General features: G+C 38.1%; 1 protein-coding gene across 3 annotated transcripts in view; it reads left to right on the top strand.

The window, feature by feature from the left end:
- The window catches only part of SLC12A4 (solute carrier family 12 member 4), a gene marked incomplete at both ends in the record, with an annotated part of 44,836 nt that overhangs the window by 10,957 nt on the left and 9,113 nt on the right, over positions 1 to 24,766 (top strand). For 2 of the 3 annotated variants that reach the window (XM_079541579.1, XM_079541578.1), the window contains 15 exons: positions 7,003 to 7,097; positions 8,954 to 9,085; positions 14,633 to 14,779; positions 15,358 to 15,412; positions 15,702 to 15,832; positions 16,255 to 16,496; positions 18,289 to 18,503; positions 18,979 to 19,143; positions 19,213 to 19,311; positions 21,201 to 21,258; positions 22,048 to 22,222; positions 22,679 to 22,797; positions 23,264 to 23,362; positions 23,705 to 23,824; positions 24,466 to 24,570. In XM_079541579.1, coding sequence (XP_079397705.1) covers positions 7,003 to 7,097; positions 8,954 to 9,085; positions 14,633 to 14,779; positions 15,358 to 15,412; positions 15,702 to 15,832; positions 16,255 to 16,496; positions 18,289 to 18,503; positions 18,979 to 19,143; positions 19,213 to 19,311; positions 21,201 to 21,258; positions 22,048 to 22,222; positions 22,679 to 22,797; positions 23,264 to 23,362; positions 23,705 to 23,824; positions 24,466 to 24,570 — 1,957 coding nt within the window. Of the gene's footprint in view, positions 1 to 3,814; positions 3,987 to 7,002; positions 7,098 to 8,953; positions 9,086 to 14,632; positions 14,780 to 15,357; positions 15,413 to 15,701; positions 15,833 to 16,254; positions 16,497 to 18,288; positions 18,504 to 18,978; positions 19,144 to 19,212; positions 19,312 to 21,200; positions 21,259 to 22,047; positions 22,223 to 22,678; positions 22,798 to 23,263; positions 23,363 to 23,704; positions 23,825 to 24,465; positions 24,571 to 24,766 lie in introns of those variants that run through there. The other variant, XM_079541580.1, reaches the window with a different exon arrangement.

The raw sequence follows: 24,766 nt of genomic DNA, 5'->3' as shown, positions 1-24,766 counted from the left end.
TAAAGCATGCACTAAAAGCAGAAAGAAGAATAATGGTAAACCAAATTACTGCAAATGGCAAAGAGTTATTGCTGAAGGGTAAGTACTTCATGTTGATATTAATATCCACAGAGGATTATAGTGTTCTAAAGCTATCAGTGTATCTTAACTGAAGAGTGAAATTGTTGTACTTTCTGAAGCAGTGGGCTATTACATTGCTAAATCCTTTGAGTTGTGAAGCATTAGCTAATTTGTTTTGTAGAACTGTTCCCTAGCCTAGATTTGCAAAGTACAGTAGAAGACCAGTAGTAATTTCATGCTTTTTTATTTAGGGAGAAATCAGCTATCTCTGCTTAACTGTTCATTTAGTTATTTACTTTGCTGCAGCCTAAGTGTTGTGTAGGTTGTGTGGGAAAGCTTTGTCTCTTTCCTTCACGCAGACCACAAACAGTGTTTGGAACTCTGAACTGTTTCAGAAGAACTAATATATTATCAGCAATACAGCTTTTAACTTATCTTTGGTAAAACTGTGCTTTGTGTAGCTTTTGCAGGTGCTGAAGCTGGTGAGTGTAAATGTGTAGATATCTGCAGTGTAGTGCTTAAGAAGCACTTCACTTGTCAGGGTAAAATCCAGTAAATACAAAATTTTAATGAGAGTGCTAATCCATAGTGAAGTAAATAATGTTATGTGCTAGTCTTATAGCAGTGAATGAGCAAATTACGCTCTTGAAAATACCCACAAGTATCAATAGTTTGGCTTTCAACTGCAGATTCTTCTAGAAGTAAACATCTAACTGTGGCATATGAGAGTTCAGTATTGTCAGTGTAAGTGGTAGTTTGAGCCTGCTTAAAGCACAGTTTCCTTTTGCTGCCAAAAAGCTGTCTGGGTAGAGATCACTGATCTGCCCTTTCATTCTGCTGTTCTCTCCTCCCACGCAGTCTTGTTGCATGGATTGCTGTCTTAACGTGGTGGTCCCTTCATGCACTTTAACAATTTCAGTACTTTGCTGCTGAAGGCAGAGGTATCAGGGTTCTTGAACTGCTTGGAAAAGACAAGAAAATTATTTTGGCTTTTCTGTTCAGCAACACTCAGTTCTGCAGAACTTCACTGTTATTGTATGGTATGAGGAAAGCTATCTGAGCATTGCACAGCCTTTATCAGGGAACCGAGTTTTATCTTGTGGTACAGTTGTTTGGGCAAGTATTATCACTACTAACACTTGGAATTTGCTTTGTCAAAAACTGTCACAACGGTTCCTCTTAATAACAACAAACAAATTGAAAAAAAAAAACCACAACAAAACAACAACAAACCCTGAAGTGTAATGGAAATGGGTTTGGACACCTTTTTTTTAATGAAAGTTTAATCCTTAAAGCTGTGAACAAATGTCTGCACAAAATTGCATTGACTAATAAAACTATTTGGTTGTGCAGTAAAGAAATATTCTACCTGAATATAATTTGTTTGCAGCAATCCCATTGTTTCCATAACTTTTCCTGCTCTAGAATATCCATCATGTGTGTATCCATTTGCATCCTTGGGAGAACAGTAAGTCTAGCAAACTGTTCTTGTTTTTGGGGCAAAATTTCCAGCTGAATTCTGGATAATTTTCAGCTTGCCAATATGCACGGACAGGGGATGCTCTCCACGGATCAACAGATTCAGCTGTTTTGTCCTGACTAAGAGTGAGGTACATGATTAGTTGAACATAACTGCCTAGTGTTTAGATAGCTGAAATTAGGCTAAAGGAATCCCATTCCAGCTGTTTGTGTATCCATTCTAGTTTCTAATTGTTAATTTGTAGATGGAATACTAAAACTATAAGGGATAGATTAAATATATAAGATGTAGTAATGTTCTCTGTGCATGAAAACCTCTCCATTTATCTCTAGCTGTCACAGGCTTTGTGACCAGTGATGTTTGAAAAGTGCTGCTAGCTGCTGTGCAGCCTGTCTCATTACAAAAATACTTTTGCTGTAGCGTGCAGAAAGGAACCTGTATGTGTATAGTAAAATTACAAACAAGACATTAGCTCTTATACTGCTCCAGAAATGAAACTGTGTTGTGGGAGAAGACTTTAATTTGAGCTTCTGTTTTTTTAGTGAATCTCTGCTGTTCCTCAGTTATGAAGAGGTAAATGAACCAACAAGTTCCTTCCTTTTTCAGACCTAACACTTCAGTTCTAGCTCTGATTTCAAAGGATGTAATACATAAATTAAGAATTAGAATTGTTACTTTATGCAGGGAGAATGATGGGCACTCAGTACATTGTCATCACAGCTTGTAGCTGTAACTGGAAGCTTTGTCCAGCTTGCCTGCCCTGCGAAGCACATCGGAGAGACTGGGTTCCTCTTGAGATGCTCTGAGTGCAGGTGTGATGGGAGGATGGTGTATGTGCCTCTGCTGACTTTCATTTAATCAACCCAGATATATGCCTGTAAAAGCAAAGTAGTGTGGATTTGTGATCAAAGTGCTCTTGGGAATACTTTTTAAAAAGTTTTAAGATGAATTTGCATTACTATATTTTTCCTTGTTCTATGTGTTGCTTAGACAAAAGCTAGTTGTACAATGTCCATCTGTGCCTTCAGCACGCCTTAACTTGTCATGTAGATAAAGCACTTTGTAAGATGGATAAATAACTCTGTAAGAACTAGCTGAATGTTTCTGGATTAGTCATGTCCAAAAGGATATACTAATTTCATTTAACTGAGCATGATGAAGGACTAGGGGAGTGGTAGTTTTCTTTCAGGGAGTTTGGAAACTGACAATAGAAGAGAACAAAACCTTAACAGGTGAAGTCATGCAGCTGCTCCTGCCAGCTTCTCAAAGGGATGATTATTCTTGTACCAGTCTGGCCGAGTACACTTTATCACCATGAAGCTTCCTGGTCTTTCTTTACGATAGTTGCACTGTGCCTAATTGTTTGGCTTCCTTTTATACTTGCTGATCTGTCATTCTTATCGTTATTTTAGCCTTTGTCTGTAGTTTTCCTTGAATTCTTTTTTTTTTTTTTTTAATCCTTCACTAACCAAAATGCAATGGCTTTCAACGAAGTCTTGTGCATACAGCGTTCTAGTGGGAAAACTGTTTCTCCATCCCAATGTGTCCAGAAACAACACAATAATGTGGACACTGTCCTCTGTTCTTAGCCTTCTCCAAAAAGCTTAGGTGTCTAAGACAATAACAAAATAAAACCTGTCCACCGACTGCCTGGTGCAGCTCTGCCACCATGGCAACCAGGTAAATGTTGGGTAAAGATTTGGACATCCTTTAATTATTTTTGTTTTGTCTCCTGGGCTTATGTGTTTGCGTGTATAGGAGCGTGCATACTTAGGATTTTTAGGTTTTGTTTCATTGGACATCTTTGAAGTTTTATGGAACGCATGTGATTCACACGATGAATGCTGTTCTGTAGACCTGTGTCCATGCCTGGGTGGGTGAGCTGTAAAAAGCTCAGGGAACTGTGATGGAGAACTGAAGATAGACTGTACAATTGAAGTGGTGGCTGTAAATAGAATGATTTGGTTTGGAAGAGAATTGGCAGGATTCAGAAGGTATTAATAATTTAATAATTAAGAAGCCTTCATTATTGAAAGATAGTGAAGACTGAGAAGTAGTGAAACAAGTGAAAACATCAACCAAATTGGAATGTAGTTTACATACCTAAAAATAATGATAATTTTAAAAAATTAGTTAGGAATTAAGGCAAATAAATTATTCTCTGTTGCAGAGTATGTAGCTCTCTCTTTATGAAACGTTCCATGCAAAACAGTTGCATCATGAAAGCTAACACTGCATAGCTACTGTCCAAGACCAAAGGCTCAGTAATTAAGGATGTGGAAAACAGTACCTGTGTCACGAGATGGTGCTTATCCAGGAGACTTCATGCTTCAGAATGTAAGCTATCCTCACGTGATGCTGGGGCAAGAATTCCCTGGCGTGTCTTTCCGAGGTCACCTCCGCTCTCTTCCAAAACTAACGGAGATAACAAGCTCTTCCCATGCAAGTAAGTCTGTTTGAAGGTGCTGGTATTGCTCATTGGCAAACAAAATATACTGGACAAATATTTTATTGTGTTTTGTATTACATGCTTTGCTACGCTCCATCTGATTTTATTTTGGTCAAAGGACACTTGTGATTCTTGTTGAGGAAATTGGAAACGGAACATAGAAATCACTAGAGGAGATCAGATTAATACTTTGGTGATGTGTTTTAGAATGTGTGTGAAAGGCAGAGACTACACTGAATGTACAACAGTTAGTGAAGGTGATTTTGGCTACCATTTAATTAGCTTTTCTTAACTTTTCAATATAGTACTCTTTTTGATGTGGGACACAACTTTGCAGCACCCAGATCCACCTATTGGTAAAATTAAAAGATTGATGTCCTTCCACAGAATTTGAATGTAAACTTACCATGCCTGAAAATGGAGTATATGGAGCACAGTGTTTGAGAAGGGAGTTAATGTTCATAGAGAAAAGCACGCCCTAGCAATTGCAAAAAACAATACTCTAATTCCAGTCACTTGTTTTACTGATTTTTCTATTGCAGTTAGCTTTGTTTGGGCTTCCATTGGGCAGAAAGGTACCCAGAGCAATCCCACCAAGGAATTAAATTCAAAAGGAAAGGCAAGAGGGAAGGAATTTGGTGATGCTAGAAAACACAAATGGTGAATAGAGAGGAGTCAGATGTTCTTTTTGAGAGAGACGTAGAGCTTCTGAAGAGTCCAATTGTGAAAAATTCTGGAGTAAAATGAAGATGTGTGGCCTGGCATTTTGAATGAGCAAAGCAATTGTCATCTGATCTGAAAATCTGGGATTGAATGTATGGGTTGTCTTGACAACGGCGTGATTTAATATACTTAAAAAAAAAAAAAAGCTCTATAAGCATTATAAATAATGGAATACCCATTTTGCTTTCGAGACAGTGATAAGCAGGTTCTGTAAGGTGAAAGAACAAAGAAATTCAGGACATCAAATAATTTTTAAATATTATTTTTATTTAAAAAAAGAAGAGTTACTGAAGTGAGTACGTAAGAGGTGAGAAAACAAAGTGTAATGAGGTATTGCACAGACTGAACTTCTCAATTTTGTTAGTCAAATAGACCGCCCGTTTTCAATTTCGTGTAAAACTTGTGACTCAGTTTCCTCAGCAAGAATAGCAACTGTGCTTTGATCAAAATAGAATAGAATGGACTTCAGCACAGCATGCAATATGTACTGCAATAAAATTGGTCTACTATGCTCTCTTTGCCAATCAAAGACCTAACGCATACAGCAAGCAAGCAATTATTATGGCTTGTTTACTAAATATTTGTCTCACTGGAATTGAAAAACATGTAATTTTCATACTGTGTTGCTAAGCCTACAGTTGTTTTTTCCAAGTCATGTGGAAATTTTACAATATACTGCATCAACATCTCTTACATTGTATTAAAGTGTGCAGGTAGTCTGAGCCCACTTGTGCAAGGCAGCTGCTGTGTCACATTTTGGTGTTGTGAGAACTGTGAGAAAAGCAATAGGCTCATAGTCACAGTGCACTGCTATCTACAAGTGCTTATGGTCAGCTTGATGATTATTGCAGAAACTTACTAAGACATCTGTTGTTCGTGGTTTCTTGTTTTCCCCTAACAGCTTTGCCTGAAGCACCTGTGTGCAGCTTCAAGCAAGCAGCGCTTCTTCCCTCGCATTACTTGCCCTCAGTAAGAACAGCACTGACATTTGTCCTATTATTTTGCCCATAGCAATTACTTGTAACAGCGTGGTGGTATATGCTGATCCATGTGAGTAGGGGAGGAGTTGTGTGTTTTGCCTTGTAGATTAATTCTGTAAGTTGATTTAGACTTCAAAATGCAGAAATGCGTTCGCTTCTGTTATGCTAAATTATTTTAATATGGCCTTTTTCAATTGATTACCATAGTTGTTGAAAACATGCACCAAAAAATCCGGATCTTTAATCTTGTGCTTTTTATATATTCAGTGTGTTGTACTTTAGCTTGCATTTGAGACAATCCATTTTTCCTTTCATTTTCAATTTCTTTAGTGGTTACTGTTTTTGTAAAAAGAAAGATCATTCTTTGGATTGATTTTCTCTTAAGGAGACACTCTTGGAAATCTTAGTTTGTATTGGCTGAAAGAGCAGGGAGGGAAGAGTTATAGGCAAAAGAAAGGAATTTTTGTAAGGGGAGCCATAGGTCAGAGAACTTATTGCTGGAATCAACTTCATTTTTTTTCTTTTTAATTTTGGCAGAGATAATTTTGTATCATTGTGCCCTTTATTCATTTAATTTCTACCTATTTCAGAAAGATCTACTGATCTCTCAGGTTGTCTGATGCTTTACTTTTACTATATCTGATGTTAGGTCTTAATCTGAAAGAATTAGAGGAGTGAAGAATGCGCAGCCTGCGTTCAAAACGCAATAAGGATAAGGCTTCACAATACTTCATGAAGTGAGCATGTCTTGAGATCTAGAAATTAGTTGGCATAGGTGGGGGAGGGGGGAATAAAAAAGAGAAGAAAAGAGTAGGAAAAAGAAAAGAGGTTTCTGGTTAATATTTACAAGTATTGTAATAACAGAGTTTGGTCTTGGTATTGTTCAGTTTCATTAGATCTACCCAGTGTGTTTGCACATGGTGCCCAAACGGTTCTCTTGGCTTCAGTTTTTCCGGGTGCGAAAGAAGTGTCTTTTCATTTGTCACAGCTCTGTGTAAGAAGCAGTTATCAAAGGAAACATTTGAGAACAGAGGTGCAGACAGCAGTGTAGCTGTGCCCCTGCTTGTACGCTTTGCTTTGCGGTGACTTGCTCATCTGCTTTACTGAAAACAGGAACAGAAACAGAAGAAACTCCTTTGTCGGAGTAACAGCTCTGATATAGGTTCTGTTGCATAACATGAGATACTAAAAAGAAACAGATTAAGTTGAACAAACAAGTTTATTCCCTGTGGTTTCTGATGTCAGCGTTAAAAAGTTTCCTTGGGAATTCTCTTACTCTTTCCAAAACCTATTTCTTTTTTTCTTTTCAGGTCATGGCAACCATAAAGAAAACAGCCCTTTTCTCAACAGTTCAGAAGCCAGCAAAGGAGGTGATTACTATGACAAAAATCTGGCCCTGTTTGAGGTAATTTCTGACTGTTTTTCACAGTTTTGATGTGATTTGTGATCTTCCAAACCGGGAGGGACTGAACACATGTTATTTATCATTCAGTGGAATGTGGAGCATTGCAAAGGCTCAGGTGCTTTGGTACCTAACTCTCACTGATGGGGAACCTGATATCTAAAAGCCTTTGGTGTGTTTAAGTCTATAAAGTACTAAAACATAATGGTAGCAGAAGTGACCTGAGTAGTTTAAACAGCAAAGCTGTGGTTACACCAGCTGGACCCATACAGAATTGAGCACAGTCGTCCTCCTCACCTCACTGGCACTGCAGTAAGTGAAAATATGTCATGGTCTGCCAAAACCAAGTTTCTAAAAGGTATTTTCAGATTTTGAGGTTCTGGGGAGCAGTGCAGAGAGTATGTGATTGGCTCTGCAGCTGTTTTCCAGCAAAGCTCCTGAATAATGGCTTCACAGCCATCCTGGGAACTTGCATCCTATGTTTCACATGCTGGGAACTCAGCTCCTATGCCCAGCCAGGTTGACCCCTGCAGAGTTCAGCTGTGTGGCACTGAGCCTAACACATACTTATGTGCCTGCTGCCCTGGAAACACTACAACTTTGTTTTTATGGCAGTGTGCTTGAGCTAAAGACTTTGAAGCGTGCTCCCAGCTCTGGTGTCTCCTTCCTCCAAAGCACAGTAAATTTGTGATCAGGATGAACTCACTTGCATGTTGTGGAGGGCTGGCCGTTTGTGGAATTTGATCTGCTGTTACTTACACGCCTGCTTTTCTCATAAGCAACAGCACAGCAGGACTGCAGGCTGTTTCTGTAGTACTAAAGAGGAGGAACAGAACATCCCAAAGGCTATGCTGCCCAACTGAATGGGGAGCATGTTACCTCAACCTCTTTCTGGAAGTAATCATAACCAGATTTTTGAAGATGAAACCTGTAGATTTCACAGATGAGATCTGAGGAAAGAGTAAGAAAAGGGATACTTAGCTCATGGCATCCTTTCAACCATTCGGAGTGAGTTTATGCATCAGATCCTCCTAGAAACTGTTCGTGACTGCACATGAAGATACGATAAAGCTCCAGACAATGAAATCTGTCTTAATCAGCTTTTTATTTTCTGTATAGAGAGTAATTTCTCTTTGCCTTGCATTACATATTGTGCAATTTGACATGTAAAGCATTTCAGTTTCAGAGAGAGAGAGTAAGGGAGTGACTTTGTCCTGGTTTTGTTTCTTTGCAGGCTAGCTGTTTCACTGGGCTGCTTTTTTTTTTTCTTTTTTTTTTTTTTCCTTCTTTGTCTAAGGAAAGTATTTGTTTGCATGGAGAAGCCACAGATTTGGCCTTGAAAATGCTTTCAGAAGCAGATGTTGGATGGGAAGAATGTAAAACTGTGAGGCACTGCAGATGTGGCTTCTGGGATTTAAAAAAAAAAAAAAAAAAAATCTAGATCCACATAAATAAGATTACAAAGTTTGAAAAATATAATAAAACAATCAGACCTCAGTCTGCAATGATATTGCTGCCTTACTTGTAAACTTGACGATTTTAAAAGTGTATCTCTTTTTGTCAATTATGTTAGAGCTGCATATAAGGCATGTATTCAATTTCTTACAGCCACAGAGCTCAGAATTTGTCTTTACTGATACAATTTGTTTTATCAGTACCTAAGGAGAAGGGGGGGGTATATAATGCACACCTGTTGCCATTTCCTAGCAGAATTGCCCTTGTTTCAGAAAATAAATCCTCTCATCAGTGCAATTAAATACTCTCTGATTCCCTTGCTTTTACTCATGGAAGGCCTGACCCCAGCAGCTCTCCCTCAATGCTGTGACTCACAGAAGTTGACTGGTTGTCTTCTCCCACAGGAAGAACTTGATATACGACCAAAAGTGTCATCTCTGCTTGGCAAGCTGGTCAACTACACTAATCTTACCCAAGGTGTTAAGGAACATGAAGAAGCAGAAAACACTGATGGTTCCAAGAAGAAAGTATCAAAAGTGAGTAAAGATTCTTTCCATGGCCAGCTAATCAACTCAGTGATTCCATGTGTGGTTTTGGAGAACTGGACTCCTTTCCGCTTTATCTTAACTTCTGTAGTTTGAAGGTGTCATGATAGCTTTGCAAAGAGCTCGTTGGTAAGTAGTAAGATGATAAAAAAACAAAAAAACCCAAACCAAACCGGAACCAAAACAGTGGCTGGGGATAATGCACTACAGTACCGTTGCATATACCCAGTATGGATTTAGATAGATAGGATATGCTTTTAGCAGTGAGTCAAATCAACAGTGACAAAAAAAGCCCACAACTTTTTCACAGTGCTGGTTTAGGTTCCTGGAAGTATTTGAGATCTGTGAGCCTGGTAGGTATGACACAGGGCTTGCAGGAGGCAACACCCCTCAAGAGTGGTGGGTGGAGGTCAGATTGGGCGCCCTGGGGCAGCTGAAGTATCATTGTGGTTGCCAGGCGTTTAATCAACTGAATTCCACCCCAAAGGATCTGAATTGAGATCTTTAGCCTCTTTGGGCTGGCTATAGCAACTAAGCTGAAGGTGGGGTTTGATTGTTGGTTGTTTGATTTCTATCGCAAGCACTGTGTTCTAACTGCTGTTCTTAGTGGTCTGGCAGCCAGGCAAGCACTTCAGTTAGTGCTAAAACTTTTACTGGTATGGTTGCATTTTATTGCATTTGCAGGCCTATCAGTTTGCTTGCAATTTTTTTTTTCTTCCAAAAGAAATTTTAAAAACTGAGATAGCATTTGAATCCTACAGATTTCATCCTACAGCACTGTCAGAAAGTCTTTGGGTGTTTCGAACAGAAAGAAGTGATAATGCTGAAAAACAGCACTGTTGTTCTCAAAGAGGAAACGTGTAAATCCCTGCTGACTGCTGGATTCCAGCTTTCTTACACACATTGTTTCTTTACTCTGCTTGTTTTTACACTCATGTTAATAAAGTTACTTAGTCAACATGATTCTTGAAGTTGAATTTTATCCAAGACCACAAATGCTGAAGTATTGTGATACTGTGGTCAGTATGTCATCACTACAGGTCTGAGTGAAGGTTGTCTAGGTACTGTAACTGGGTTTTGGTACTTCAACGTTACTTTTAAAAAATAATTTAAACATTTTAACTATTGCTTTTGTATGGTACTTAGTATTATGTTAACTGTTGAGTCTGTTCAAAGTTTTTACCTTCATATAACCAATATGAAATTTCATCTGCATCTATGTTCAGCATGCTTTTGAGGGAAATAAAGCCAAAGGTCAGCTGTTAATATGGTGATGTTGCATAAGACCAAAAAAAAAAAAAAAAATTACTTCTTGCGGATTGATTATTATCTTAACAAAGGTAAAATGAAGGGAGATTCAAATAAGTACAGCCATTACCATTTGAAACAGTTCTGTGCATTTTTCCCATTTATTTCCTCATCCACTGCCCATCCAGGATACCAAAGTAAGATGCAGTCTAATCTGAAAGCTCATCGCTTATTTTTCTGTTGACAAAGAATTAGGAGAATTTGGTGGTGTAGTGTAATGTTGGTTAAAGAAGTTACAGTATAGCTTTGTAGGAAAGAAATGCAGCAAATAACAGGCAAGTGAGAGGTTGTTTTTAACTTAAAGGCAACACAGTCCTTGTGAAAGCTCTGCTTCTTTGGTAACATGCACTTTGGGCTTCTGGTTGTCCAAAATTATGCCCTACTAAAATGTGTGCTTACAGACTTCTCAGATGGTTGCTGTAAAGTGAGTTGGGTTACTATTCCAAAAGTGGCAGTATCATCCTGTGTTAATATCTCAGGATTTTCGATGTAAACACTGTATTTTCCTTAAGTGAATATTTGCTTAACTTGTCTGTCTTGGAGATAAATTACATCAATTGCAATATCATAACAGTAGTTTGAATTTCTTATCCCCATCTTGTCTTAAGCAATATGAGAGTTTAAACATCTTGTAGAATACAGTTGAGTTCTTGACCAATAATTATGATTAAAAACTGAAAATTCAAAACTAGCAACTATACAATGCTGTACACTATAATTGTTACAGAACTGTACAGATGAGAAGCAGGTGGCACATTCTGGTTTTGAGCATTAGCTTTGATAACTGATTCATTGCTGAGTATTCTGTCAGCTGTGCTCAGCTAGTATGTGTCCAGCTGGTGTGACCAAATGTGAGCTGCCTGTCCTGTTGTGTCACTTACTGGAATTGGCATCTTGTAGACCAGAAGTGGAGTGAGGAGGGTTAGCAGACTCTAGATCTGGTATCCCCCAAATCGTACCCTTTTAAATTAGAGAGGAGAGCATGAGAAAGTGCACAAAACTGTGTGCACATCTAGTACAGAAATCCGAATGGCAGGTATTTAAAAAAGAAAAGAGATCTTTCTTCCAAATGTTAAGCTTAAGTGAGCAGAGAATGATGTGCTTTGCCTTGTTCGTGACGTCTGCTTTCTCAGGTGACACAACCAAAGGAGACTTGACATTTCCACAGACTCTGGAAAATATATTATGTGATGGCCCTCCCTTCTAAACTTTTGGAATGATCAACACAGTTTGTAGAAGGTGCAAACAAAGATGAGAAGAATTTCAGTGCAAAACCCCTACGATTTTATGAAAAGAGGTTGATATAGGCATGCTACCCTGTTTCAGCATTCACATTAAATATTTTTGATTGCATAATTCTTCTTTAGACATCAGAAAAAAATTGTAATAGGATAGAGATTTTGATTGCTGTTAATGTTTTCTAAGTGCAGTCTTATATTAAAGCACTTGGTCACAGCACTGTGAAAATATCCCCTTCTCGCGGTAGAAATTACATTCAGTATTTCAGGTCATGTATCTTTAATAAGGCAGTGCATTTCTGTGCTGCTGTCTGTCCTCATGCTACAGAGCAGCCGCAAAAGCTGTCATTACTGATCTGTGTCCCTGAGCCCTGCAGCCAAGTGCTTTGATAACCTGTCATACTGGTACAATGGAAACAGTGTCCTTCAGATTCAGATCAATACTGATATCAATCATGTCTACAGCTGATAAGAGTGAACACTGTGCATGCAGAAACATGATCTGCATTGCAACTGAGATTTTTCAAGATTATTCTTTCCCTTCTCAGTTGAACGAAAACATTCTTCAAAATGTCTGCTTAATTTCCTTTATGCAGCATGAGGCAACTAACTTGTTTGTTTGACAGCTGAAGAGACTGAACTTAATAACCTTTTTGTTTCAGACTGTATTCTACTGAGGCTTCAGTACAGGTTTCGTTACACTCATTCCAATGGAGGCTGCTGATTATAAAATGTGTAAGGAGGATTAAGTCGCTGCAGTTTAACTCATGTTAAATATTTCTGTGAGCAGGCTGGTGCAAGCAGCGTTTGTGCATCATTTCATGGTGGTGTTTTGTATTCCGCAGGGCAGGAAAATACAGAGTAAACTCCGTATTAAATTTGTCCTAAGTGCCTCAAGTACACTTAGTAATTCTGTGGTTTGGGTTTTGTCTGCTGGCAGTCACTTACGCATCTCCTAAGCTGCTCTACTCAGCAGTAGTCTCATAACTGTGCAATTAATGCATGGCTCGTCTTCCTCTGTGGCTAGAGTTAAGTTGTAACTTGATGCACATTAAAAAGCTATTTCAAATGAATGGGGAGGGGAAGATGATGAACAGCAGAGCAAATCTGCCAAATGGATCAAATAGGAATGTGCTGGAATAAGGCAAATTGTTATGCAAAGGAAGCAGGTGCTGAGAGATGTGTAAAGGACAGGCTAAAAACTCACCTGCCTTGCTAGTGCTTGGAAAACTGCATATGGAATATACAACAACTGTGCTCCACCTGCCCTTGCTGCAGAGGAGAAACCTGTTCAGAGGAAACAGGTATACTATACAGAACAGCCTGAGAAGATCCTCTACTGTAGCGTTGAAACAACTCATTTCAAAATCATTTCTGTTAGTGTCAGAAGATGACAATTCCTTCCATCCTTACACATAATCATGGCACAGCTTTTAGTTCTGTAGAATGGTAATTTTTGTACATATGGCAGTCGAAGTTTTAGGGACTTCTTTGTACTGTGGCACTGGAGCTGCTGAGTAACAGCTCTCTTGCCCCATTCTGGTAGGTCTGGTTGGTATGTCCATTGCAGACCATCAGCATGTGGTCAAGAGGTTCACACAAGTTACAGCATGTATGGGGAAACTGATTGATCTGATTAACTTTAGTCACTGAGGGAATTCGAAGCTTACTTCAAAAAATTGAGTCAGTCGTTCCTTTTAACATCCTTGTAGTTCAGACAAAAAAATGAGAATTGAGAGGTATTTAGAAGTCTACTCTCTATTCCCCCATGTTTCTGCATTCTTTGTAATTTTAAACATAAAAGAAAACCTTAGGAAATGGAAGCAGTGGAAAACGTTGGCAGAAAACCACAGCAATTTGGGACTCTGAATTTCTGTGAGTGTCAGATGTGCCAATGGAGGAAACACTTCTATTCCTTGAAATAAAATCCTTACCAGCAATGCTTTGATATCATTGTTTGGGATCTGTCTGTCCCCTGAAAGTAACTATTTAAGCAAAGAGAATTCTGTAAGATACTGTGTCAGATGCCAGCAATGTGAAGTTCCTGTGAAGTCACCTGAGTAATTTACATTTTCTCAGTCACTGTCAGAAGTAATTCAGAGTCTGATGCTAAAATGATTTAAGCAGAAGAAAGGTAGAATCACTGATTTATGTAAAATACACAGAATGAAAAACATACATTATGCATTTCTCTACATTGCTTCAAAATCTCTTGTACTTATAACACAAAATTATGTTTTGAATTCTAGGAGTAAGATAGGATCTATCCTACTGTGAATCTGTAGCCCTCACCTGGTTTCATCATAAAAATTCTGTGGCTCTACGATAAAATAACTAAAAATGTATTTTTAATCACTCTTAATAATAACTCTTAATAACTCTTGTTAAATGCTGAATATGATTGCAAATGTGAAGATCATAGAACCATAGAATGGTTTGGGTTGGAAGAGACCTTTAAGATCATCCAGTTCCAACCCCCCTGCTGTGGGCAGGGACACCTCCCTCTAGTCCAGATTGCTCAAAGCCCCATCCAGCCTGCTTCCAGGGAAGGGGCATTCACAACCCCTCTGGGCAACCTGTTCCAGTGTCTCACCGTCCTCACAGTCTAAAATTTCTTCCTAATATCTAGGCTAAATCTACCCTCTGTCAGTCTAAAACCATTTCCTCTCATCCACTACATGCCCATTCAAAAAGTCCCTCCCCAGCTTTCCTATAGGCACTGATCAGGTACTGGAGGGCTGCTAATGAGGTCAGCCCCAGCTCTCTCAGCTTGTTCTCATAGGATAGATGTGAATTTGTTTATAAATTGATGGTTTCAGTATTAGCAGTTTGCTTTTGTGGAAGTGGAGGACAGTAGTAATTGGTGTACATCTCCCTTATGTTTCTCAGATTTGTGTCATTTGAGAAATTGAAGTTGTATAATCTTGGTTACCTGTGCTTTGAATAATTCCAGGTAATGAATGCTATGTACTTTTTTTTTTTTTTTTTTCAGTCACCCAGCATGGGCACCCTGATGGGAGTGTATTTACCTTGCATGCAGAACATTTTTGGGGTTATTCTCTTCCTTCGGCTGACTTGGATGGTAGGAATGGCTGGTGTTCTTCAGTCCTTCCTGATTGTATTACTCTGCTGCTGCTGTGTAAGTATATAGCTAAAACAATGCCTGGCATGTAACCCCTGTGAAACTGTCAAGAAACTTGGGGAGGCTTCTTTGTAGATGTATGCATAGTGAAAAGCCAGATTTATGCTAGGCTCTCCTGCTTTGTTTGATAGGCATGTGATTTTTATTTTTAATGTATGTGTGATAATATTTCTAAACTGTCAAACTATTTCTAGTGTAGATACAGTAAAAAAAAAAAAAAAAAAAAAAAAAGTGGTGTTGGTTCTGCAAACAGTTTTTTTCTGTCTGTCTCAGACTGCCTGCCTTGCTGCAGAAGCCTCTGCCAGAATTCCAGCTCTGTGAAGGGAAGGACGCCTATTCTGTTACTGTGCTTTGTCTGCAGACAGCCATTGCTTGACCTGATACAACAGGCATTTCTCAGGCAAAAGCCTTAACAGCACGATGATTAAATTCCTGCTAACTCTTGTTTTCTTTCAGATAATGACCTGTCAAGGCATAATAAATAGAAATATTGTGGCAGGTTTACTCTAACAAGGAATAAGTTAAAATTTGGATATGTTGTTGACACTATTAATTCCTTTTTCTTGTTTTTGCAGACTATGCTGACAACCATATCAATGAGTGCTATTGCTACAAATGGTGTTGTTCCAGGTAAGTGTAGTCTTATGCTTCTCATTAGTGGAAAAAAATGTTGCTGTAAGCTATTAACATGATTTATTCCAGATACATTTGATTAAGTCAGGATACAGAGCCTGAATTAATAGCTAGTATTCCTCTTCAGTATCAATTAGGCAAAATATTTGATTTTATTTATCACTGTACTGATAAAAAATTGGTTTAATTGAAACCTTAGAAAAGCAGATATGCACTATAGTTTTGTACGTTTCTGTTGTAGTAATCAAGAAATGACAATTTTACTCTCACATCTCTTGTTTCATAGCTGGTGGCTCCTATTTCATGATATCCAGGTCATTAGGCCCAGAGTTTGGTGGAGCTGTAGGGCTGTGCTTTTATTTGGGAACAACATTTGCAGGAGCGATGTACATTCTTGGTGCCATTGAGATTTTATTGGTGAGTAATACTGGAATAGTCATGATTTTAAGACAGCTGGCAGAAAATACTGCAGTATTCTTGTCCCATATTTGCATACACATTCACAAATCAGACCGGAAGGTCTCTAATTCACTATGCTCAGTGTTGACCTTTTAAAGTTACACACACTATCGATATCTAGAATGCAAAATCTACTGAAAACATGGATGAAAGTGTGACTAAATTAAAGACCCATGCTCATCACTGATAATGTTGGCTCAGTTGCCCTACTGAAATAGGGTTATTAGCCTTCGATTTTTTTTCCTGTAAACTCAAGGATGGTTCCTGGTGAAGAGCATGCTGCAGTGATAAACATTTTTGGTATGGGAACAAGATCACTACAGTAGTATAGACAGAGTTCTGTTTCTGTGCTCCTTCAGCTTGCTTTCTTCTTATTTCAGACATATATTGTGCCACAAGCAGCAATTTTTTATCCATCCGGTGCCCATGATGCATCCAGTGCTATGCTAAACAACATGAGGGTGTATGGAACTGTATTCCTCATCTTAATGGCAGTGGTGGTCTTTGTAGGTGTGAAATATGTTAACAAATTTGCTTCCCTCTTCTTGGCCTGCGTAGTAATATCCATATTATCCATTTATGCTGGAGCTATCAAGTCCATCTTTGATCCACCTGAATTTCCGTGAGTAATATTTCTTCCTTGGTGGGGTATAGCTTTGACTACAGGTTTGGAAGATGGGATTCAATAGAAGTTACTTAAAACTTTATCCTAATACATTGTCAAAGTTTCTTTTTTGTGAATCATTTCAGATTATTTTTTAGCTGTATATAGTAATATATACTTGTATAGTATATGCAGAGCTTATGGAATAGAAATTCCTTGGGCTAAAATATTGTCACATTCCTTAACTGTTTCAATAGAACTGGATTGTACTGTTTGTGTACAAGATTGATGGAGGTTGACGTTTCTCTGCTTCCCACAAAGACAATCCAGTATCTTAGCCTACAGCTATTGAGTTACTTTCAGGCAAGAATTTATGCAATCCTCCTCAACAAGGAAGAGCGTGGCAGCTCCATTTTCCCCTGGCCAGTAAGAAACAATGTGCTGCCTTTGTGGTTGGAAACTGGTGGTGTATTGCAGTTGCTCCCTCAGAAGTAGAACATCTCTTGGGAATGAGGGAGGTATGATGAGTTCATGCTGAAGCTCCAGTGGAGCTTCCCTTTAATTTGAAAGTAGTTGAGTTTACTGCAAGAGAAGCTCTGCTCTGGAAGTATGTCCCTTGGCTTGTTAAGCTTGTGATAAGGATTCTTAAACTCAGAGCTGAAGCAGCAATAATGTGTATGCATGTGTTTTACCAGAAATGCAAACAGTATTTCCTGATATTGCTGGCAGGAGATGGAATATGGAAATAGAGGAGTTGAGGCTGCATAATTATTTACATTTCAGTGTTGTGACTGAGCAGTCGCAACCCTCAAGTGCTCCCTTGAGATATTTAGGGCCCAAAGATTATAGTAATGTACAACAATGGCAGGTTCACAGCTGTAAAAAATAGTGTCTTCACCTTCCCTCATTATCTTTGTGTTGTTCTTGAATGTACTCCCTGTCACCCTTCATTGGGCTGTACTCCTTTTTCTTTTATGGCAATAACTGGATATTGTGCTTATCTTTTATACAGGAGGCCAAGGCTCTAAATCCTAAAGAAGTGGCCTTGTGTCTTCCATTTTCTTGGCTTGAGTGCTTGAGATCTGTGAACTAATACAACTTATTAAAATGGCAGAAAATAGTAAATTTTCACACCCGCCCTGCTCTCAGTGAGCATTTTATGGCAATGGGAAGAGAGGCTGAATAAGCTTCAATGGCAGCAGGCTGTTATTTATGTTGTATCACTCTGTCTGTGGAACTGTCTTTAGAGATGTGAGTTAAAAATCTAGAATGCTGGAATAAAGTTAGGTGGTGAGGTGAATTACAACAGGCACTGGATGATTCCAGGAAAGATAAATATTATCTTCTGACAAGAAGAACGTTTGCTTATTGTGACTGAATTGTATACTTCTAATTCTGAAGCTAAAATGTCAGAAATCACTTAAGTGCTGCTGCTCAGAAACTGGTATAACGCCTTTCACAGTATTGTCAGATATTCTCAGTATCTTCCATTCCTACAGTTCTGTTAAAATGAAAATAAAAATGTTGCTTAATGTTTCCCTTTCCTTATTTAATGTAAATTGATCCCTGTTGCCAAATTCATTAAATCACAATTTTGCACATCTCCCAAAATTGGTGGAAACATCCAACCTTCAAGCTAAACAGATGCATCGTCTTCTTCCTGCTACCACCATCTTTTTGAAGCTGAGAAATAATGTAGAAAACCAGAGCCACTTGAAGCTTCCATGATGGAAAGAGGGGTGATGGAGAAAGGCAGATTTCATATTGTAGGTGCTGTATAATAACGCTGTTTTTTACATTTTCCTTCCAGAATTTGCATGTTGGGCAACAGGACTTTGATAAGAGATCAGTTTGATGTTTGTGCCAAAACCATAGTTAAGGATAATATCACCGTGGCCTCTAAGCTTTGGGAGAACTTCTGCCACAATACAAACTTAACCACTGAGAACTGTGATGAATATTTTCTACTGAACAATGTTACGGAGATAGCAGGCATTCCAGGAGCTGCTAGTGGCATTTTAAAAGGTGTGGCTTCTAAAAATATAAAAATATATAACTTTTGTAAAAATAGTCTAGCATAGTTCCATATGCTTTCCCCTATCTAAAGAGCAAACCAGTATAAATCCAAATCTCTGATAAATATTGCTGCTGTTAATTTGCAGTTGTGTGTATATGGAGATAGTTACCCATTAAAAAGGCTTAGTGTATTTCTGGGGATTAAAATTGGTATGAAGTTAAAAGAAAGTTACATGTGGTAATTTTAGAGGATAAAATGTGCTGAGATTTGTGTTGACCATTTGCATGTATGTCTTCATTTTGTTTTGTTTTTGAAAGCATGAAATAGAAATTTTCTTTCCCGTAACTTGAGTGTCTTAATTCGTGTTGTTCAGTGAATTGAATGAATTACATTTGTAATCTTCAGTAGTAGATTCACTGCAATGAGAACAAGTCTGAACTGAAATATGCTTTACTTTTTTGTGGTGTGATGATGATGCTGAAGACAACTTGTGGAGCAATTATTTGGAGAAAGGAGAGATACTGGAGAAAGCACATCATCCCTCTGTTGATGTAGCAGGCCAGAAGAGCAACTTTCATCTGTATGTGCTTTCGGATATATCTACTTCATTCATGGTGCTCGTTGGCATCTTCTTCCCATCAGTGACAGGTGAGAATATTAGGGAAAGGGACACTGTGGGTCTCTAACCTTGATCTTATGTCCGTAATGTATTTTCAGGCATCATGGCTGGTTCAAACAGATCAGGGGACCTCAAAGATGCACAAAAATCCATTCCTGTTGGAACAATTCTTGCTATTGTCACCACGTCATTAGTCTGTATCCTTTTAAAGTCAGTACAGTCCTGGTGCATTGCTAGTGACTCACATGAGTGCTTATGTATCTGATTTGTGGAACTGCTTTCAGGTGACTAAATTAGTGTGAGTATGATTGGTCTCCAACACACAAAAAAAGTTCTTAGTCTGGAAGCATCTAAATTGCTATCCTATGGTTTTCCAACTCCTTTTTTTTGGTTGTGTTTTGTTTTGTTCTTTTGTATTTTAGTTGCTTTTCTTTGCTACATAATTGTCTGTAGCTTTTCAGACTATACAAATACAAATTCATATTTTTCTTAGGATGTAATGGACTGATGAGAGAAAGCTTCATCCACAGAAATCATAAATTTCAGGTCCTTTAATGTCTTTTTGGTTTGAGTGACTTAAAGTAGTGTATGCTTTGTTGAGCACTTTAAGACAAGACAAACTAGTCTAGTTGTTTAGTACATCCCCTGCTGGCAGGTGTGGAAGTTTTACAATGACTGTACTCAGTAGTAAGCTCTGTGTTGCTGTGAATGACTCATAATTTCCAGTGAGAACAGAGCACTTTATTTGCAAATGATGAGGATGTCCCTCAATCTGGATTTCTAGGTGCTGAGTGTGTTCACAGGAGCAGCCTTTGTTCCAGTTGAAGATCTCGGGCTCCGTGTATGGAGCCATGGGAGCTTTGCTTAGGAAAAGCTGTCTTCTTAAAAATCTTTTTTCCTGCTAGAGGGATGTCTTTCAGCTTCAGCTGGCCATCGATTTCCTAAGCCCCAATTTATCAGGATAGGAGACTTTTTGAAAAAAAAAAACAGACAACCCATCCCTCTAAGCTCCCACCCCAAGCAAACAAACAAAACCCCAAAATGATAAACCACCACCACCAAAAAACACTAATGGTAAGACCTTCGAAGTAAAATTTTAAGAGCTTTCTGAATAAATGCCCCCAAGGGGTGCTTGGCTGCAGAGGTGCTTCTTCTGGGTCTTCTGCTGTTTTGAAACTGTTTTTTGCCAGACCTTGCAAGTCAGGATCCCAGCTTTTTAGGAGCTGACTTTTCCATATGTTATTACTGGAACTGAGCTTGTACTTAAAAACAAACAAACAAACAAAAAACACAAAAAACCCAAAACAGCCAACAGCAATAAAAATATTTCCTCTGAGTGTAATACCTATTAAACCAGGGTGGCCAAGCTTTAGTGTTATTTTCATTCAGAATGTAAATTCACATGTAAATATTATTACACCACCAGCGGAAAGCTTGCACATAATTTCTAGGAGAAAACAGTGTTTCTTCTTTTCTTATACTTTGTATTTTTAAATTGTGTTTCAGAGATGGAAGTAGAGCTTATGATTTAAACATCTACATTTCATTCGCCAGATCAAAACCTTTCCTGGAATGCTAGAGCCAGGAAAATTGAATTATGTTATACTTCCCAGTGCAGAAATAGTAGAGTTTAATAACAAAATAAATATTCAAAGACTTATTGGTGATGTGAATGCCCTCAGAGATCACAACAGGAGAAAGTGCCGTCTGTTATTATTTGCCATCTGTTCCAAATATCTTCAGACACAAGAGGAGAAGCAGGAAAAAGTATTTTAATATTATTTTCTGTTCTATAGTTGTAGATTAAATTGATATTTACATGCAAGTTACTTCCTAGAAGGTTATCATCTTTACTGTAACACTTCAAGCAGTATTATTTAAAAATTGAAACTTAGAACAGTAACTGTTTGTCGCTTGTATTAGAAAGTATATATGAGCAGTGGGATGTTAATTTACTCACCAGTGGAAATAGTGTAGTACAGATGCTTTAGGACAGAGGCAGATAGTGAACTGTTCCCAATACTTTCTAGTTTTCATCTGCCATGTCTCAATAAATCCTGCTTCCTTAGCACGATCTGTACTCAAGACTTCAGTTGTGTATTGTTATTTGGAGCCTGCATAGAAGGTGTAGTCCTAAGAGATAAGTAAGTAACCATTAAGCTTTACTGCTTTAATACTGTACTTTCTTTTTCTTTTAGCAAGGAGTGCTGGTTTTCCCCCACCATCTTCTGTAATTATTCTTTTCTATTTTTGTGCCTTTACCTCTAGGTGACTTTTAAACCATAGTTGTATGTTTCTCACACAGAAACCAAAATAAGAAACCCAACCAGACATCCATGACTGGATAAAGGTTAATATTTGGTTAACTCTGCTCCTAGATTATTTATTTAACATTTTTGTCTGTTAACTCATAATGATGTGTCCAGTACCACAGTCTACAAGTACCTTTTATTTTTAAAGCTTCTCTCACACTGATTGTCTCATGCCTGTGGACAAATAGGGAAGTACATGTGAATATAATTAAATCTGAGGGGAACAGCAAACAAACCAACCTACCAAATAAAAACACTAAGTCTGCCTGTAGAATTGTCTGATGCTGGGTTGTGCTGAGTGTTTTCAAAATCTTTTTGTTGTTGTTGTTAAGAAATGCAGATCTTTCCCAATGTAAGTACGAAATTGCATACTGACAATGAAATAAGAATTTTATAATGTGTAATAAAAAAAATAAGTTCAAATTGCTGAAATTGGGTTATGGATGTTTGCTAGCTGTGTATTAGAAGTAACTGAGATTATTTGCTACTTTCTATCTTTCCCATTGCAAAGAATATCGGATAGTTAATATTTACATGACATTTTCAAACTGACCAAGAAAACTGAACATGACTATCAAAATACTCCTTTAAATGTCAGTGTCTTGCTGTTCCTCTCTGCAGGTACGGCGATGCAGTGAACAAGAACTTAGTGGTGGGCACCCTTTCATGGCCCTCTCCGTGGGTCATTGTGATTGGGTCCTTCTTTTCTACCTGTGGAGCAGGTCTACAGAGCCTTACCGGAGCCCCCCGGTTGCTGCAGGCGATAGCGAAGGACAACATCATTCCTTTCCTCTGGGTACATGAATAAAAAATGACACTCTGTACATAGTAACTAGCCAGTGATTTGACTTTATGCTCCTGGAAGTAAGATTTGTTTTCCCAGCATTCAAATGAAGGTCAATATTTTTTTTTTCCATGCTCTGTTTTCCTTTGTTAAAAACTGGAATATTTTTAAAGGACTTTGAATTTACATATATGGTAATTTTGTGAACATTCACATCTAATTTGGTGAACCAGGGAAAACCATTATAGTTAACTCCTTTCTTTAGATAGAGAACTATCTATCTTTAGATAGAGAATTCTATCTTTAGATACTGAAACTCCTTTCTCTTTACATAGAGAAAAAAGTGTTAAGAAAATTATTACAGTTTCTCTAAATAGATTGCCTTTTTTTATTTTATACTTACGAAATACATGGAAAATATGCTTGATATCTAATGGTGAAAGTTGCAAATTGTTTCTGTTTCTTCAGGTTTTTGGTCATGGCAAAGCAAACGGCGAACCAACATGGGCTCTTCTATTAACAGCGTTAATTGCTGAGCTGGGAATCCTTATTGCTTCCCTTGACATGGTGGCTCCCATTCTCTCAATGTAAGAAGCAGGGCGGTTACTGTAAAAACAAACAAAAAACTGTGAACTGAAACAAAACACAGAAAACACACGTTTGAGTTTTAGTCATTTGATTGTATGTCATAACCATACCCTAAACTGGTAAAACAAATTACTGGAGCCTGAGTTCTTTTTTTATTATTTCTCTAACCTGTGGCTCTTAATATAAATCTATTTGTTTCAGTTCTGGAATGTTCTGTGGTTTAAGTATGGGCATATTTTCTTTGGAAAAATATTGTTTCCAATACAGAATGTTGTAAAAGATAGGGCTGATGTTGTAGATACGTTTCTATTTGTCCAATTAGAAGATCTAAGAACTGTATACTGATCATTCAGCTAATAAAAACTATATGGTAGTCATACTTCAATAATAAATAATCCATGTTGTTATAGTCTGTCAATGTGTACACTGAAAAGTGTTGTTGATGTTATATGTTTGTTCCTGCAGGTTTTTCTTGATGTGTTACCTCTTTGTTAACCTAGCATGTGCAGTACAAACGCTTCTTAGAACTCCAAACTGGCGGCCCCGATTTAAATACTATCACTGGTAAGCAAATGTCCAGTGTGCTCAGCACCTGCTCTGTGATGTACAGCGTGGATCTGAGGAGAATCCTCTCCATGAGAGCTGTGGGCATGTTCTCTTTTCTGGATATTGGTTTTAGACAAGGGGACATCAGTGTAATATTCATAGTGGATCTGACCCAGATAATTAATGGAATGAGTTTTGCTCTTACAACGGGATGCTGAAACTGTGGGAGACATAGGAGATTCTCTGGAAGCCATAGAATGTTTAAAGAAAAAGGAGGGAGTTAATAATTGAAGTTAGAATTTCTTTATGCATTTGCTTTTCTAACCCACTACTCACTAATATCTTTGCTTTTTGTTTTAGGGCTCTTTCATTTTTAGGCATGAGTATTTGCCTGGCACTGATGTTCATTTCATCTTGGTATTATGCTTTGGTAGCTATGTTAATTGCAGGAATGATTTACAAGTACATTGAATATCAAGGGTAAGTATTACCTGAATAGGAGATGGTAGGAAGAAGACTGGCTGTGTTACTTGTTAACTACCTCCAACCTGTATCTTAGTTAATGAAGGAATGGCACGGTCCAGAGAGTGACATAGAGGTTTTTCTTAGCAATATATATATAATTTTCTCATTATTTTAATCGAAAGCCACTGAAATCTTAGAGACATGTTTTGTTAAGTCTCTGAAGAGGTTTGATTACTTATGTGGGTCACAAGAAGCAGAAACCCTGATTGGGGACTTTTCCTTTCATTTACCACAAACAACTGCTTCGGGCCCAGGACAGCTGAAGGCAGACTGTTAATGTCTGATTAAATCTGGCTGGTATCGTTGTATAACCTGATTTTAGCAAATATTGAAATGCCTGTTGTTTATGCTTGGGAAACCTCTGGAGTGTTGATTACAATTACATGCAGGAAGGTGGTGTCATACACATTTGACTGAAATATTTGCATTTTGCTCATGTGATATGCATCACACATAGCTATACATATGTGCGTGTGATGCATGCTGTGCATCACAGTACTGAACTCATAAGGTAATAATTCCTCTGTGTCGAGATTGTGGATTGCATTTAAATGCTCATAAAACTGAATGGTGGCTAAACTGTGTGTTCTTCACAGTGCAGAGAAGGAATGGGGTGATGGTATCCGGGGTCTTTCGCTCAGTGCTGCGAGATATGCCTTACTCAGACTGGAGGAGGGTCCTCCCCACACAAAGAACTGGAGGTACTCATTTTAGTCGAGTAGATTGCACTGATTTGATTGTCTGTGTACACATAAGGCGTTAAATTGGATTCCAAGCAAGATTTTGGGGATCTGTGTGATTGAATTTAAACGCCCAGAATATCTATTCAGAAGTGGAACCTGTTAAAAGATTGCAACGTGCAGAGTTCCAGAGGCCTACTGTAATTTGCTGGGAGCA

Source organism: Tetrao urogallus, assembly GCF_951394365.1.
Source record: "Tetrao urogallus genome assembly, chromosome: 12".
NCBI lineage: Eukaryota > Metazoa > Chordata > Aves > Galliformes > Phasianidae > Tetrao > Tetrao urogallus.
The sequence above is the reverse complement of the archived record's forward strand: the minus strand, read 5'-3'. Positions and strand labels throughout refer to the sequence as shown.